At 38.3% G+C, this 17,044-nt stretch overlaps 1 protein-coding gene across 4 annotated transcripts in view; it reads left to right on the forward strand.

Annotated features, from left to right (window-relative positions):
- The window catches only part of AP3S1 (adaptor related protein complex 3 subunit sigma 1), a 125,534-nt gene that overhangs the window by 25,590 nt on the left and 82,900 nt on the right, over nucleotides 1-17,044 (forward strand). Inside the window, exon 1 of one of the 4 annotated variants that reach the window (XM_043975214.1) lies at nucleotides 1,024-1,091. The exons of the other annotated variants lie outside the window; for them this stretch is intronic. Within the exon in view, the coding sequence (XP_043831149.1) occupies nucleotides 1,053-1,091 (39 nt within the window). The 5' untranslated portion in view covers nucleotides 1,024-1,052. Of the gene's footprint in view, nucleotides 1-1,023; nucleotides 1,092-17,044 lie in introns of those variants that run through there. 4 annotated transcript variants of the gene reach the window in all.

Raw genomic sequence — 17,044 nt, forward strand, 5'->3', positions numbered from 1 at the left:
CAACATTTCCATGTTATTGGAGAAGTAGAATTGATAGACCTATAGGTAATAGATTAGGGAACATTCCCATTCAAAGGACAGACAGAACTAAGGGGAGACAGGTTCAGAAAATCCTGGCATATTACCTTTGTAAAGTCATCTTCCCAACATTCTTTGTCATCTTTATCCACCTGGAACTGATTTAGTACTTGGAGGTGCTAGGTAGCATACATTGATTATGAGCCCTTTGAGGGCAGGGACTGTCTTTTGCCTCTTTTTGTATCTCCAGTGCCAGGTACTGTGTCATTGTTTATTGACTGACTGACTATAGGAGGTGTTGTTATTTTCCCTTGCTGTGTGGCTTGCTGATGTGCCAGCATACTTTTACCAGGATCAAAGTGAGACCCCAGATAAGCCAAATTATTCCGAAAGATTCCATCTCACACTGTAAGTTCCACTGTTTATAATTAAAGCAGAGTATAGTTGTTACACTAGTCATTAATAACACAAGACATTTAGACAGTTTTCCAGCTGTCAGATGCACAATAATAAGACCTTGAAACATTGGTACTCATTGAGTTTATGCAAGATATTTAACTGCCTTTAAGTTCATTTCTTTCCATGCTAGTAGCATAAATTGCATTCAAAATGTCATTTGTAATAAATTTCAAAGATATCAGTCCTACAAATTGATAGTCACACTATTAAAATAATGGCATTGTGGGAGTCCACAAGAAGTGATACTAGCAAGCTACTTGTTAAGATGAGCAAAAGCTGTTTAGTGTTTCTGAGATTGGAGGGGCTGCAGAGTTTTAATCCCTTTTTTGGATAGGGAAGAGTTTAGTGAAACAAGCACCACACTGCCCTTATATTTTAATATACCTCTAGAGAGAAAAGTCTTTTAAAGTGGGATCTATGGATCCAGGTTTGAAGACCTTGTTATAGCAGTAGTGCTGGTGATATAGGTTACCTGGTGAGTTCTTTTGCAAACAAGCTTCTGAATGTCCTCTTTTTTTCAGTGATTTGTAGGGGGAGAGTCTAGTGCTGAGAATGAAAGTCTTCAAGACATATCCATGTCTTACAGCAGCTGCAGAACTTACAAGGATATAAAGGTAGTCTTCTATTGCAAAGGTTTACTCAGTTTTTAACATTATATATTGAAACATTACATATTGGGCAAGATTGAGACTAGTAGATATGGCAGGTAAAAGACTTTGAAGTATATTATTCTGTTTACAATCTGTGCCATAGCATAAAGTAGGTAATTTCAAGGAAAAAGAAATATCCAATATTAATTATTCAGTTATTATCCAGAGTTGATCATAGTCCAAAACAGTACTCCAGATTTGAGAATTGATAACTGATAATTCATTATCATTCATGACCTATGTATTGATTAATTAATAAGTGATCAATAACTAATATCTAATAATTGGTAACCTCCTCCCTTTTTGGTTAGTTGAGTAATACAATCGAGCAAATAGTTGCATTTCTCAGATTGTCACCTAGAATTTCTTAGATGAGTACTTGATGATACAATGTTAGAAATACGAGATCTGGGGGCAGCAAGGAGGCACAGTAGATAAAGCACCAGCTCTGGATTCAGGAAGAACTGAGTTCACATGTGGCTCAGAGACTTGACACTTACTAGCTGTGTGACTCTAGGCAAGTCACTTAACCCTTGTTACCCTGCAAAAAAAAAAAAAAAGAAAGAAAGAAAACAAGAGAAAAAAGAAATATAGATCCAAGAAAATCAGTTTGCTTTAAACCTCAATTTGCATCAGTTTCCTTATTTCCATTTCCTCACATTTTTTATCTTTTAGCAACTCCATTGTAGATGTTATTTACTTCTTTCCTCGTTGTGGAAAGAAGGTAACACTGTACAGTTGTCACTAATATATAAATTTCAAGGAATACAACAAGTAGCTGAAGCAGCTAGGTGGCATATACATAGATTGTACCAGGTCTGGAGTCAGGAGGACCTGAGTTCAAATCCAGCCTCAGATACTTTCTAGCTGTGTTACCCTGGTCAAGTCAGTCACTTAACCCTGGGAAATGAGCTGGAGAAGGAATGGTAAACTACTCCAGTATCTTTGCCAAGAAAATCCCAAATGAGGTTGTGAAGAGTAGGTCATGACTGAAAAGACTGAGCAACAAAAAACACAAGTAGCCTAGCTATATAATAGAGTAGAATGCTGTTAAAACAGAAATAAACCAAGATATAAAATCCCTTTCAATATACTCATAATGTTAAATTGACTTTTTTCCTGATATGCTTTGTGAAATAAAAGGTATTTTCATATTGATTAGGGATGTAGGTGCATTGCTTCTTGCTAATCAGGACATGTACTTTATATTTTATACTCTGAGGTTTATTTTAACATTGCCAAATATACCTCACAATTTTTTTATCTCACATTTTAGGAGAACAACACTGAATATAAATTGATCTTATCTTGATTTAAAGTAGGCTATTAAGCAAGTAAAATTCAAAATATGGTCATAATTAATCATTGTAGGTTTCAGCAGCATTCACAAAATTAACGAAAAACCTTTTACTTTCATTCCCTGGGTGTACTCAAGTTGTAAAGGACAGTTTGTTAGATGATATATTGCAGTTCACATTTGATAGCCCTGTTTTATGGAATTGGAGTTCAAGATATATTCTACATTATAGTTTAATAAATTTCAAATAGTAGGGAAATAAGGCAATGCATAGAATTTAGTGTTGATGAGATTGATCTTTTAGGATAAATATTTTTGAAGATATAGATCTGTCATAATGAAAGAAAACTAACAATATAGGTAAGGTAGAGTAAGGCTGTAGGGAGTAAACTGCATTGCCTCTAATTTGGTGGGGCACAAAATCAGGTCATTTTCACAATTGATTATAATCAAGCACAGCTCCAAGAGTACAAGAATAGTAGAAAAAGCCACAATCGATTTATCAGAAGCTAAAATATAGACATTTGTGAACAGGACATAATCTGTGTCTTTTTTTTATAACATAATATATTAATGTGAAACTAGAAACCAATTTCCTAACTTTCATGGTCTCTGTTTTCAGGTAATATATTCACAAAAAGCCTTTTCATTCCAACACACATTCCTAGAGAAGCTTACTTTGTTGTTTTTTTTCCACTCAGAAAGCCATTTCTCAGGCATTTCTCCAGACAGTCAGGATTTGATTGAAAAGCTGCCTGGTTTTCAAGGACTTTTTGTGGTGGGTAGGGACGTAGGAATGGGAGGACACACTGGGGCACCAAACATTTAAATACTCAGTTTTTAGAGAAAGGTATCCTGTTCCAAATCAATCTGCTCCCCCCCCCCAAAGACTTTTTTTGCTTTTCAATTAACACACACACACACACACACACACACACACACACACACGCCCCAGTATTTAAAATGATAGCATTCAAGACTTTTCCAAATGATAATATGCCATTTACAGTTTTATAGAGGGAAAAACTTGAAGCAAGGTGATAAAACTTTTCTAAACACCACACACCAAGGCCAGAAGGAAGGGGATTAACAACAGGTTTCAGTACTTGTCTTAGAGATGTTTTGTCTCCTGAAGAAGCAGATAAAATACTGGCCTTGGAGGAAGGAATTATCCGAGTTCAAATTCTGCCTGACACATTTAGTAGCTGTGTGACCTTGAGCAAGTCACTTAACCTCAATCTGCCTTAATTTCTTCATCTGTAAAATGTAGCTAATACTAGCACCTCTTTCACAGGATTGTTTTAAAGATCAAATGTGTTACTATTTGTAAAGCACTTTGCAAACCTTAAAGTGCTATATAAATGTTAGTAATTCTTCTTTTTTTTTTTTTAGTGAGGCAATTGGGGTTAAGTGACTTGCCCAGGGTCACACATCTAGTAAGTGTTAAGTGTCTGAGGCCGGATTTGAACTCAGGTACTCCTGACTCCAGGGCCGGTGCTCTATCCATTGCGCCACCTAGCTGCCCCAGTAATAATTATTCTTAAAGCAATAAATAATGAACTAGCAAAACACTCCTTTTTTTCTAAGGTTCAGTTTATATTAGCTTTGATCAAAAACATTCAGATTCATAATATCCCAACGTAATAAGGTCATTATGAAAATTCAGTATGTAGACAAATAAAATATTTTTCCCAGGTCTGCAGAAACTATTCTAACTTCTTCATTGCTTTGGGATATTTTCCCTTTCTATGAGAATAGGTATTACGTGCAATAAATCTTGGAAGAGGAGAGAGGCTTTCCCTATTTAATTATTAATTTCCCACTTTTGTTCAGAGCGATTGCATCAGAGCAAAGGGGTATCACCTAACTGCTTAGGAGTCAACTTAAGTACCTCTTACTGAAAAGTCTCCTTCTTTTACAAAATTGACCACAGCTCAGTTAAAGACTGTTTATTTTTTTAGTCCCTCTGGACCACCTCAAATTGACTGTCACCCAATGGGACACAGATGAGACTCAAAGATATGTTTGTTCCCCCCTCCCAAGCTCCTCTCCCCCTCCCCCCACTAATCTAAGGGCTATTTAGGAATGTGTAAATTTTCTCTCTCAAAAAGTTAAAGTGTTTTAAACTTGACTGGATAAATTTTCTTTGCTTTAGTGTAGTGGCTGGGGAATCATAGCTCACTTAAGTTTCAACGTCTTCTGGAGGTTTAGAAAGAAAATTCTAAGCATTAATTTGGGGGAGCCATATATTTCACCCTCTTCCTTTTTTTTCTTTAAATTTTAAATGTAACCTCAAAGCCACCACTACAAGAACACAGTTGTAAGCTTGGGGAAAGAAAAAAAATCTGTCAAAGTGAGAAATACCCTCTCAGCCCACAGAATTAAGTGCTTATGTGGGGGCCTTTTCTAGCCCATAGTTACCTTATTCAGGGGGTGGAAAAAGTCTACCAAACCTGTCTCAGCTCACACAGAGATCTCACTGAAGGGATACATGATAGAGGGGAAAAAAAAAACCTAAATTTTTACTGTCAAATACAAACAGGATAGAACAAAGCAGGTGTAAAGGTTTTTGCTGACTTTTTAGAGGAAGAAATTCGAAGCTTTCCTTGGAAGTCCCCAAAGGGAAGGTTCTCTTTCAGTTTAGTGTTGGGGCCTTCTGTTCAAAAGGAAGTGGACCACCTCATCTGGCTTGCTGTCTTGGGTTTCATAGCTAATGCACCAAAACTTTCTGGGTAAAAGAACCACATCATACTTATGGTATGCTGGCAAAAATGATAGGAACACAGATGATATAGACGTACTAGTGAGCTTGGGGAGATTCCTTTTGGAAAGCACTACTCTGCCACCTCAGGGTTTACAAGAGGCTAATGTACTCTAGAATGAGCCTAGCAATCACCAGCATTTTTAGGAATAGAATGTCTTTTATCAACCTAGAAACAGTGACAGGGTGGTGAAGTATTCAGGGAACTGAGACTTGGAAGCCATCACTCCTTATTTTGACTGAAATAGAGACCAGTTTCCAAAATGGAGCTTTGTATGTCCAAAGAAGGAAGTATAGAACCCCTCTCTCTTTGCAGTGGATAGAGTACTGGGCCTGGAGTCAAGAAGACACATCTTCATGAGTTCAAATCTGGCTTTACTAGCTGTGTGATGCTGGGCGAGTTACCTAACCCTGTTTGCCTCGGTTTTCTCATAGTTGTAAAATGAACTGAAGAAGGAAATGGCAAACCATGCCAGTATTTTTGCCAAGAGAAACCCAAATTAGGTCGTGAAAAGTCAGACATGACTAAAATGACTGAACAACAATATTTAGCCGTAAGAGGAGGCTGCCATGTACCAGAGAGATTAGATTTGTTGTGCTTGATTCCAGAAGGACATTCCATTAGAGAAATGAGTGGGAGTTGCAGGGTGGAAGGTTTTAATTTCCTCTGAAGAAACATTTATTAATAATTAGAGCTGTCCAAAAATGGTATGGATTGCCTTGGAAGGTAATTACTTTCTCCTCCATATAGTTCTTCAAAGGCTAGACGATTCTTTATCAGGGATGCTGTAGTAGATGTTCCTGTTAAGGTACAGGGTGGAGTAAACCAGATTAGAGATCCTTTCCACTGAGATTTTGTGTCATTCTAGGCCTGGTAAATGGGCTGTACAGAACCAGGAAAGATCGTATGGGAAGTTTGGGGAAAAGCTAATGCAGTTTAGAAGGCATTTATAGTGTGCGAAGGAGAAAGTTTTAAAATAAGACTGCAGAAGTAAGTTGGATTTTGCATGAGGCCTTTTAAAATTCATGAATAGGGGCAGCTAGGTGGCAAAGTGGATAAAGCACCGGCCCTGGATTCAGGAGGACCTAAGTTCAAATCTGGCCTCAGACACTTGACACTTACTAGCTGTGTGACCGTGGGCGAGTCACTTAACCCCAATTGCCTCACCAAAAAACAAAACAAAACAAAATAAAGTCCATGAATAGAATAATGGGACTCTTTTGTCTTTCTTTTTGAACTAATGTAGGTTGATGTTGCCATTTGCTTTTCTTGGTAGCTTTGTAGCAGCTTTGTGACTCATTGAGATGGTCATTTGTTACCTCTCAATTGTTTCTATATGAACTATTATACAGACACATTTCTATTATACAGGTACATTTCTACGATATCAAGGGGTTCTGAGTTCTGGGGCGGAGCCAAGATGGCAGTATCAGGGGTTCTTTTTCTTTTTTGTATCATGGATCCCTTTGACAGTCAGATGAAGCTTATGGACAGGATAAAGGAATAACATTTTTAATAGTATAAAATAAAATACATAGATTTACATAGGAAGCTAATTATATTGAAATACAGATGTCAAAATGTTAAAACAAATAAAAAACAAGAAATTCATGGACCTCATTTTAGAGCCTCTGTTCTGTACAGTTGATTTTTTTTTTAAGCCAACTCCAGGTCTTGCCATTTTTCTCTTAAATTTTTTCTCGTTTATTTTTTGCATATCCATTCTGAAATAATTTTGTATTATGATTCTTTTATTTACTCAATTAAGCATTTAATAAATGTCTACTATCCCATTTAATAAATGTCTACTATCCATGTATTATCTAGTCTCCAGTTTTGTTTTGATTATATATATATATACTTTTTTTTTTTTAGTGAGGCAATTGGGGTTAAATGACTTGCCCAGGGGTCACACAGCTAGTAAGTGTCAAGTGTCTGAGGCCAAATTTGAACTCAGGTCCTCCTGAATCCAGGGCCGGTGCTCTATCCACTGTGCCATCTAGCTGCCCCGATAAGTATATATTTTTTAAGAAACATTCTTTTTTATTATGAACTTGACATTACCAAACATGAATATTTCCATATATAAAGATCAGAAAGAGGATTGTAATCATGAATGTTATGATTTTTTTTTTTAACAAAATTTGTATTTCTAATGTAGTTTCAACACTGTCCTATGTCCCTTCTGAACCACTTTGTGTTTTATTTTGTTTTTAATGATTTATTGGTGTTCCTTTCTTCCTTTTTTTTTTTTGGTATCACTATAACTAACCCTCTCACTGCTTCTCCCCCTCCCCAAATAAAAGCTTTTACTTGTAATAAATAAAGTCCTACAGAACAGATCCACATGTTGGGTGTGTCTGAAGTCTATTATCCTGTACCTCTAGTCAGTCCCGCACCTCTCAGGTGGCAAGCATAATTTGTTTTCTGTGTTCTGGAGTCTTAGTTGGTCATCAAATTGATTGTTCTTCAGTCTTTTAGAGTTGTTTTATTTTATGGTGTAGTTATGTATAAATTGTTCTCTTGATTCTGCACATTTTGCTCTGTACCAGTTCATAAAAGGTTTCTTTGAATCCATCACATACAACCGTTTGTTCAGCATTCTCCAAATGATGCACGGTACCTTTGTTTTCAGATCTTTGCTACAATAAAATTAATTTTTTTAAAAATATGGTTATAGATAGCCTAGGTTTCTCCACCTTAGAACTGTGATAAAATAATGGGATTTAGCAGATACTCAAAGGCCCACCTGGAGATTAATTTAAACTGATTGTATCAAGTGAGAGTGATTGACTGCTGATTAGTCTACTTCAAAGTTAACTAGATTGTAATCACACCTGGCTAGCCCTTAAGAAGGTATTGTTCTCAGAAGCTAGACTGTGAACTCAACTTGAGAACACCTTCAAAACCAATGGATTTGGATGATGCTAACCAATCAGCTTGAAGCAGTGTGTAAGGACCGCCTCTGTTCCAGACCTATAAAAAGCTTACACAATCAGCTTTCAAGGGAGTTCCTAATTAAAGCAGGCTTGTGGAGGAGGACTTGAGGAAGAACCCAACCAGGCTGGAACTCTAGGCTAGGTAGGACTTCTTTTTCTTAACTGCAGAGACTTTTCAATGAGTGTCCATGACCTTCTGCTGCCCTTAAAGCTGTATTCTGGGGCGTTTGGGGAGGGCTCTGTTCCTTAACCATCTTTCCCATCTTCTTAAACTGTCAGTTTGATGGGTTTTTATTCCAGTGAGTACAAGTGTGTAACAATTGGAATGGTACCACCTGCTGGAGACTTACTGTAGAAGAGCTCCGCCCATGAAGCAAAGGTCTTTGAGGGTAAGACCAGGAGTCTTTTCTTTGGCGTCAGGAAGTGACGTTGGCTAGTGGGAGGAAGAAGGAAGAGACTGGTGCTCTTTCTCGCTCTCTTTCCTTTGGACTCTGGTGGAGAGGGAGCTAGAAACGTGCTCTCCCTTTGTTCAAGATTTCAGTGTTGACTTATTTTAATTGAGGAAGAGTAGTGTATTGGAAGGAGTATTGGTTATGAGAGCAGAAGATTCCAGAATCTTGATTCTGTGGTGTTACTGGTGTGATCTTGCTCAAGTCACATCCGCTCTCATGGCTTCCAATTTCTTCATCTGTTAAAAAACAATAACAAAAAATGAGGGGGTTGGAGTAGATGATCTCTAAAATTCTTTCCAGCTTTCAAATCTTGTGATCTTAAATAAGGTGTTGAACATCTGTCCTCTGGGCTGAGAATAGAATTGTGAAAGTGCTGTTATCTTAGCTCCTGTTATTTTTAGTGAAAGTGGGTGAGTAAGTGAAGAAGTCACTGTCCACTATGTAGAAGATGAGATGGAGGGTTCTACCTATTTAGTTTCATTCAGACACTTTGTTAAACTAGTAGGGAACACAGGGAATTGTTTGTTTCCTTGTCAGAATGAGAAATTAAAATTACACTATTGTGGTTTAGCACTGGTTGTCTGACCAGCTAGTGGCCAGCAAATTAACTTTTCAAACTCCAAGTTTGTCTGTAATGCACAGTCTGTGTACCACACTCATCTCTCCTCTGCTTGGTGAACTTTCTCAGGGGCTTTAACAGAGCAGATCTATCTCTGATGCTGTGTTACATTAGTGCTTCCTGTCAGCTGACATCACATGCTGAGGCATCCAGAGTTTTGGCTTAAGCTGCAAGTTAGTATCTTGCTTAAAGAGCCAAGGATTGCACATTTGAAGGAATTTGCTCAAGATGCATCTCCTTTTGCTTTAGAGACACAGTGGTTTTGCTATCATTGCAAAAATAGCACCTGTTCAAAAATATTTTCCTTTGCTTAGGTGTCTCTGACAAAATAAATAGTCATCAGGAGCCTTGATGTTTGTCTGGTGATTGTTGAATTGTAGAAGGACCCTACATTAAAAAAAAAAAAAGTTTTATACGCTTTCGTAACAAAGTATGCTTTATAATTGTTTGACCAGTGAGTCATGGAATCACTCCTTTGGTGAGTAATTTTAAAAAGATAAATATTGTGTGAATCTAGGGTGTGTAACTGCATCTCTGTCACTCTTGAAGGTATAGTAGACAAAAAAAGTCATAGGAGAGATTAAGAGAAAATAGAAATAAAAAACATCTTTAATCTGTGAAATACAGTTCTCATATATGTATTTTATAAGTTATATCTGGGTGATTGTAAAGCAATATTTAATCTCTACTAGAAGTATAAAATGTTTTGATTTTTTTTTTTTTTAGTGAGGCAATTGGGGTTAAGTGACTTGCCCAGGGTCACATAGCTAGTAAGTGTTAAGTGTCTGAGGCCAGATTTGAACTCAGGTACTCCTGACTCCAGGGCTGGTGCTCTATCCACTGTGCCATCTAGCTGCCCCCTAAAATGTTTTGATTTTAAGGTTTGTTTTGTGTACTGCTGTTTTTCTTATATTTAAAAATATCTTCATGCTTATTAAAGTGTGAATCAAATTGTATTTACCAATTGCCAACGTTAAGCTTTTTCAAATTGCAAAAAAAAAAATCGATAATATAGGCTCATGGATAAATTTTTACCCCCAGGAAGCAGTATCTATTATCTCTGAAGTTCTTTTATCAATGACTATTAGGAGACTAAGACAGACAGGGTAATTACAGTTCTATGAATTAGTTCCTTTAAAAAAATATAGAGGGAACATTATACTTGTTGGGTATTATGTGGTCTCTTCTATGTGACATACCACCCAACACTGAGAATTGCAACACATCCAAGCTATGTCATCAGATAATATTCTTCTACATGTCATACTGTATATTATCCACAGGTGAGTCCACCTTTTATCCTCAGACCTTATAATAATAATAGTTTAGAAAAACCAACTGTGTATGTGCAGGCACGCACACATATGTACACATTGTATATTTTATATATATATATATATATATATATATATATATATATATATATATATATATATATATATATATATAATCTGATGACATAGCTTGGATGTGTTGCCCGGCTCTGGGTTAGCAGCACAAGCTTGACTGAGTCTCTCTCTCTCCCCAAAGGTGGCCTTGGGCTTTTGGTGAGTTTTATGCGGAATATAGACTAAGCTTAGACTTAAGACAATTTGTTTTGTATTTCTACTTTCCTATCCCTCTAATCAACATCACCTGGTAACTACCACACAATAAAAGCTCTAACTAGAAAACCAGAAGCTTCTTCCATTTACTAGTCTGGGAGATAAATTAAGGGAAAGGTTAAAGAGGGGAGATTTATGATCTAATATCCAATTTTAAATCTCACAATGAGGAATCTGAGATTTTTTTTTTTGTTGTTGAAGTGCTTTGCTTGTGGCCACACAGCCTGTAAGTGTCAGAGGATTGTCCTGGCTAGGGCGCTTAACATTTTGACTATTACCAGTGCAGGACTCAGGTCGTACATCTGTGTCTCCACCTTTTCCTGGCATATGTATTTTGTTACTTCTGTGCAGTTCATTGTTGGTAATGTACTAAAGTTTATTTGTGCTTAACATGTATTTCTCTTTTTTGCCCTTTAGCATTTTTGATTCTTTGAAGATATTGATTCTGTGATTCTCACAACCATGTACTATATAACACCACCAGAAGAATATAAATAGATTTTTGTTTCAGGGAGAAACATTTGTCGAAAGGCCCAAGCACATTATCAAGTGCAACCTGACATACTATTTTTTTCCATTCGAAACTGCTCATTGTTCATCCACTGTAACTGTTGAAAGTATAAGTATTGGGCCATCTCTCCAACTTCATTTCCCAGTCTGAACAAAGAGCATCCTTCATCTATTTGTTTTTTTCCTGTGTATGCGTTAGCCTGAACTCCAGTCCCTTGTTCAGAATAGGCATTTAATAAAATGCTGGAAAAACTGAATTGAGATTTTGAGATTTTTTAATATTTCAGGACTTGATGTAGTCAACAGTGTCATCTGCAAACAGGATCTATTGGAAAATTTTTACCAGATATAGGTGATTTCTCTTCCATTTGAATTGTGAGTTGGATCTTCCCCATGACAATGGCAAACATGGTTAGCAAGTATATCTCCCTATTTTATGTCCCAGTGTTGAGCTAAGCATGAAGTCTTGCTAGTGGGAGCACCTTTTCCTCTTGCCTTCCCTTCATCCCACTAATGATACTCTCAGTCTTACCAGACCTCATGTAGTTGGAAGAAAGACATAGTTATTCATACCATTTTTTTTTGTAGGCAATGGGGGTTAAGTGACTTGCCCAGGGTCACACAGCTAGTAAGTGTCAAGTGTCTGAGGCCGGATTTGAACTCAGGTACTCCTGAATCCAGTGCCGGTGCTTTAACCACTGCGCCATCTAGCTGTCCCCATACCATTTTATTCATACCATTTGTATAAGTTGGGAATCACAGATCTTCTGGTGAGATAGAAAACTTCCACACCTTAGCAACTACCCTACCACTGAGTCCTAAGATCTTGCAGGCCTTACCACCTTATCTGCTGCTATGCCTTCTGGAGCTTGGGCACTGTCATTTGATCTGCTTGCTTCATTCTGTTGATGATTGGGTCTTTCATCTGTATTGTCCCTGCATTTTTAGGAATCTTGGGCCTTTTCATCTGCCCTCTGTTCTGTGCTGTTTTCTAAAATTAGATTGAGTTTCTTGGTAGCAGTGACTGTCTCTTTTTTTTTTTTTTTGGTGGGGCAATGGGGGTTAAGTAACTTGCCCAGGGTCACACAAGCTAGTAAGTGTCAAGTGTCCGAGGCCAGATTTGAACTCAGGTCCTCCTGAATCCAGTGCCGGTGCTTTATCCACTGTGCCACCTAGCTGCCCCCGACTGTCTCTTTTTTTTTTTTCCTGTTTATATCTCAGTCCTTAGCACAGTGCTTAGAAGATAGTGAGTGCTTATTAAATACTTTTTCATTCATTCATTCATTCATTCACCAGAGCGTTGTTGAACCAAGTTTTCTGATAGTATTCCAAGGACTCTTGTGTGCTTTTCTCATGTAATTAGCAAATATAAGCATGGTAAGTGTGATGTTTAAAATCTAAATTGTGGTCGCCTTAAATTAGAAGCTTCGGCACCAGTCTTTGGGCATTAAACATTTATTAAAGCATAGAGGTATTCACAAGGAGTTCAGAAGAAAAAAATAGTCCTATCTAGCCTAGAGTTCCAGCCTGGTTGGGTTCTTCCTGAAGTCCTCCTCCATGAGCCTGCTTTAATCAGGAACTCTCTCCAGCAAACTGATTGTGGAAGCTTTTTATAGGTCTGGAACAGAGGCGGTCCTTACACACTGCTTCAAGCTGATTGGTTGGCATCATCCAAATCCATTGGTTCTGAAGGTGTTCTGAAGGTGTGATTACAATCCAGTTAACTTGAAGTAGGCTAATCAGCAGCTAATCACTCTCACTTGATTCAGTCAGTCTAGATTAATCTCCAGGTGGGTCTTTGAGTATCTGCTAAATCTCATTATTTCATCATATAAGGTATATTCTTTGCCATAGCTAATTTCAATAGGGTATGCAGCCATAAACATTTTAAAACATTTTTTGTTATCATAACATTTTTTTTTTGTTGAATCTCATAAAGGATATTTTAAATTTATCTGACTAAACTTAATTTTAGCAGGGTAGAGCCAAGGTGGTAGGGAAGCAAGACTCCTCCAAACAAATCTAGAAAATGTATTAGATTGAATCGAAATACAAGAAAAAGTCATTTTCTCAGCCTTGGTCAGCATAGGGAGACAAAGACACTGGGGACAGGGTCTGTTCAGTAGCATTCCCCACATGGAGCATTGCAGTTCAAGGAGAAGCTGTGCACCAAGACAAGTGGATATCCCAGACCCATACTGGGTAGCCTTCAGAACCATGGGGCACCTCACAGGGGACATGTGCCAACTAGCAGCTTTGTTGCAAATCCAATGCTGGGTCATGAATCCAGGGTGGACTGAGGATGGGACCCTTCAAACTGTCCCCCTCTCTCCTATGGGTATCATCTTAGGACAATTGAGAGAGGAGCAGGATCAGAAGCAAGTGGTAGTAAGGGGGCTCAGATCACAGGATCACAGTAGGGTCTCGGTTCTAGCACCAGGCCTGGGAAGCCTGAAGGAACAACCAGAGTAGGAATATCAGACCAAAAGGGAACCTGCAGTGGTAGTTGTAGTGACTGAGTCCAGCACCAATCTATGGTTGCTCAGAACCATACCCAGGTCAGGAACTTGCAGAGCTCAGAACAGGTGGGCACTGATCAGACTTTGTCCTGAATCAGATGACTTTGAGAGCCCTGAAAGCTTGTTGCAGGTCTCCAGTCTGAGCTGTTCCAGAGATCTTGGAACAACATGAAGCTCAATACCCCAAGAAAGCAGCAGCATGATCAGCCCATACCTCCTCTCCAAAAGTGTTCAGAGCCTGATCCTATTATCAAGTCTAATGGCAGGAAGAATGAGCAAACAAAAAAAGAATCCTACCATAAAAAGCTTTTATTGTTGGCAAACAAGCTTATGACACAAACCCAGAAGAAGAGAATGACTTCAAAAGAGTAACAAGCAAAGTTGCAAAGGAAAACATAGCTTGGGCACAAATTCAACTAGGATTCCTAGAAAAGATGCAAAAGGAGTTAAAAAATGTTTTTGTCAATGAAAGGAGAGTGCTGAGTAAAATATTAGAAAAGAAATGAGAGCTATGGGGAAAGAATTGGAAAGGAAATCAACAGCTTGGTGCACCAAGCTGTAATCTCTTTGAAAATTAGAATGAAACAAAGAGAAGCCAATGAGCCTACAAGACAAGAAATATCAAAAGAGTCAAAAGACTGAAAAATATATAGAAAAATGTAGGATGTATCATAGCAAAAATTACTGAGCATTGAGGAGAAAAAAATTTAAGGGTCACCAGACTGTGTGAATGCCTTGACTAAATCAAGACCTTATTATATTATATTTCAAGAAATCTTAAAATTGACCAGATAGCTTAGAAGCAAAGGACAAAGTAAAAATAGAAAAAACCCACTGGTTACCTCCAGAAAGAAACCCCCAAGTGAAGACTCACAGGAACATTAATCAAAATCCAAAACTTCAAGGTCAAAGGAAAAATATTGCAAGCAACCAGAAAGAATTCATGTATAGAGGAGCCATAGTCAGGATCAGTAAAGGAGCAGAGGATTTGGAATACGATATTCCAGGAGGCAAAGGATATAGAATTACAGCCAAGAATAACTAACCAGGCAAAACTGAATATAATCCTATGGGGGGGAGAGGGGATAGACCTTTAATTAAATAGAGAAATTTCCAAGCATTCTTTCCTCCCCTCCCTGCCCCCAAGTATTCCTAATGAAGTCTAGAACTGTGTAGAAACTATGAAGTTCAAGCATATCCTTTAAGAGAAACATAAAAGGTAAACAGGAATGAATAATAATAAAGGACTAAGCTAGGATGAGCTACTTACATTTGATAGGATAACACCCCCCCCCCTCCCCAAGGCTATCATCATCAGGGTTCATAAAAAAGGGAGTGTGGTGGAAATATGCATTTCTGTGTGATCCTTTGATGTTTCCTAGATTCTGCTTTATGACTTGGAGTTCATCTTGTAGCTCTGACTTGTGACATAGTTTTAATTTGCTATGGAAACTTATTAGCTGGTTTGATCTTCCGTGACTGCGTATCCTGATAAGTGACTGTCTCCTAGTCTCTTTCTTGACAAGAAGCCATCATCATCAAGATAGCCAAAGTCAGAACATTGGATAGTGCTTTACCCTGCACCTGGAGGTGAGCCCTCCTCATGTCAGTGGGGATGGGGAAATGTCCTTGAACCCTACAAAAAGCCCACTCAAATTCTTAGTTATTGGAGCAATCGTTGCCAGTCTTTTGACAGCTTTGATTGTATCCTACCATTGACTGAAGCCAACGGGATCAGCTTTTCCATTTCACAGAGATCACCTAATTCACTGAGTGAGACCCCACCTCCCCCATTTCTTTTATCTTCCCATCCCTATTTCTTGTAGGTTTTACTGCTTGTGCCACTGGCCTTTGGACCATGTTTTCGTCCATCACTGACCTCTGGTATTGGTAAGTGTCAGTGTGCCTGTCTTAAATAAAGCCTCCTATAATGAATCTTGGAATTGTTCTGTCCTGTCAGAATCTAACTAAACCAGCTGAGCCTGGACCACTGGTTCTTTTCCTTAACTCATGAGCTTCTGACCAAAGTTGAGATTAAGTTTCCTGGCAGCCATACCTCTGGGGATGGAATGGGTCAGGCAGGCCTATGCCACCCTCTGTTTTCTTTTCTTTTCTTTTTTTTTTTAAGTGAGGCAATTGGGGTTAAGTGACTTGCCCAGGGTCACACAGCTAGTAAGTGTTAAGTGTCTGAGGCCGGATTTGAACTCAGGTATTCCTGATTCCAGGGCCATTGCTCTATCCACTGCGCCACCTAGCTGCCCCCACCCTCCATTTTCCTTGGAGAAAGAGAGGCTGGTTCACTGAACCTTGTGCTTTAGTGATAGGAAATTCCTTCCCTATTGTGCCTTTTAGATCCGTGAACCACTGACCACAGCTAAGAATAAGACTTGGGTCCAATGCCTACACCTCAGTGTCAGGGAGCTCTTCCCCTATTGTGGTCAAGGTGAAACTTGTACCTCTAACAGTACAGCAAGTTTAATTAGACAGAAGTCTTGGGAGTAGTTCTTTTATGTTTTGATGATCTTTAAAAAAAGGAATGGAAAGAGGAGGTGGGAAACAGAAGGAATGTTAGTGTTAAGGGCTAAAATTCTAGCTAGTCTGTCTAAAATATCTAATGAATGGTCGCCAATAAATTATAAGCTTTAGCAAGAGTTAGGTTTTTAAGCATTTATTAAGGAGAATAAGAATTTTGTAAAGAGAGAGAGAAAGGCCTAGATTCCTATCTATTAAAGGGAGAGCACATTTCTAGCTCCGCTCTCCACCAGAGTCCAAAGGAAAGAGAGTGAGACTGAGCACCAGTCTCTTCCTTCCTCCTCCCACTAGCCCGCGTCACTTCCTGACACCAAAGAAAAGACTCCTGGTCTTGCCCTCAAAGACCTTCGCTTCATGGGCAGAACTCTTCTACAGTAAGTCTCCAGCAGGTGGCGTCATTCCAATCGTTACAGTCCCCCCTGTTGTTCCTCAAGAAACAAAATGTTTCCTTGACGGAACAGTAATAAGAATATAATAACTATTGCTAACTAATAATATGTGAACAACAATATAGAAAAGGAAGAGAGGAAAGTTTTGTCCAGAGGGGCGATTTTTTTTTTGTCCTCATGAACCAACGCTTTGACATAGGTCTTGCAAAGGGAGGGCCTCTGCAGAGAATACATGTTACAGATGGTGTATATTATAACAGAAAGAGAAAAAAACAACAAAAACAACAAATCAAA

This window comes from Dromiciops gliroides, chromosome 1 (assembly GCF_019393635.1).
Source record: "Dromiciops gliroides isolate mDroGli1 chromosome 1, mDroGli1.pri, whole genome shotgun sequence".
In the NCBI taxonomy this organism is placed as follows: Eukaryota; Metazoa; Chordata; class Mammalia; order Microbiotheria; family Microbiotheriidae; genus Dromiciops; species Dromiciops gliroides.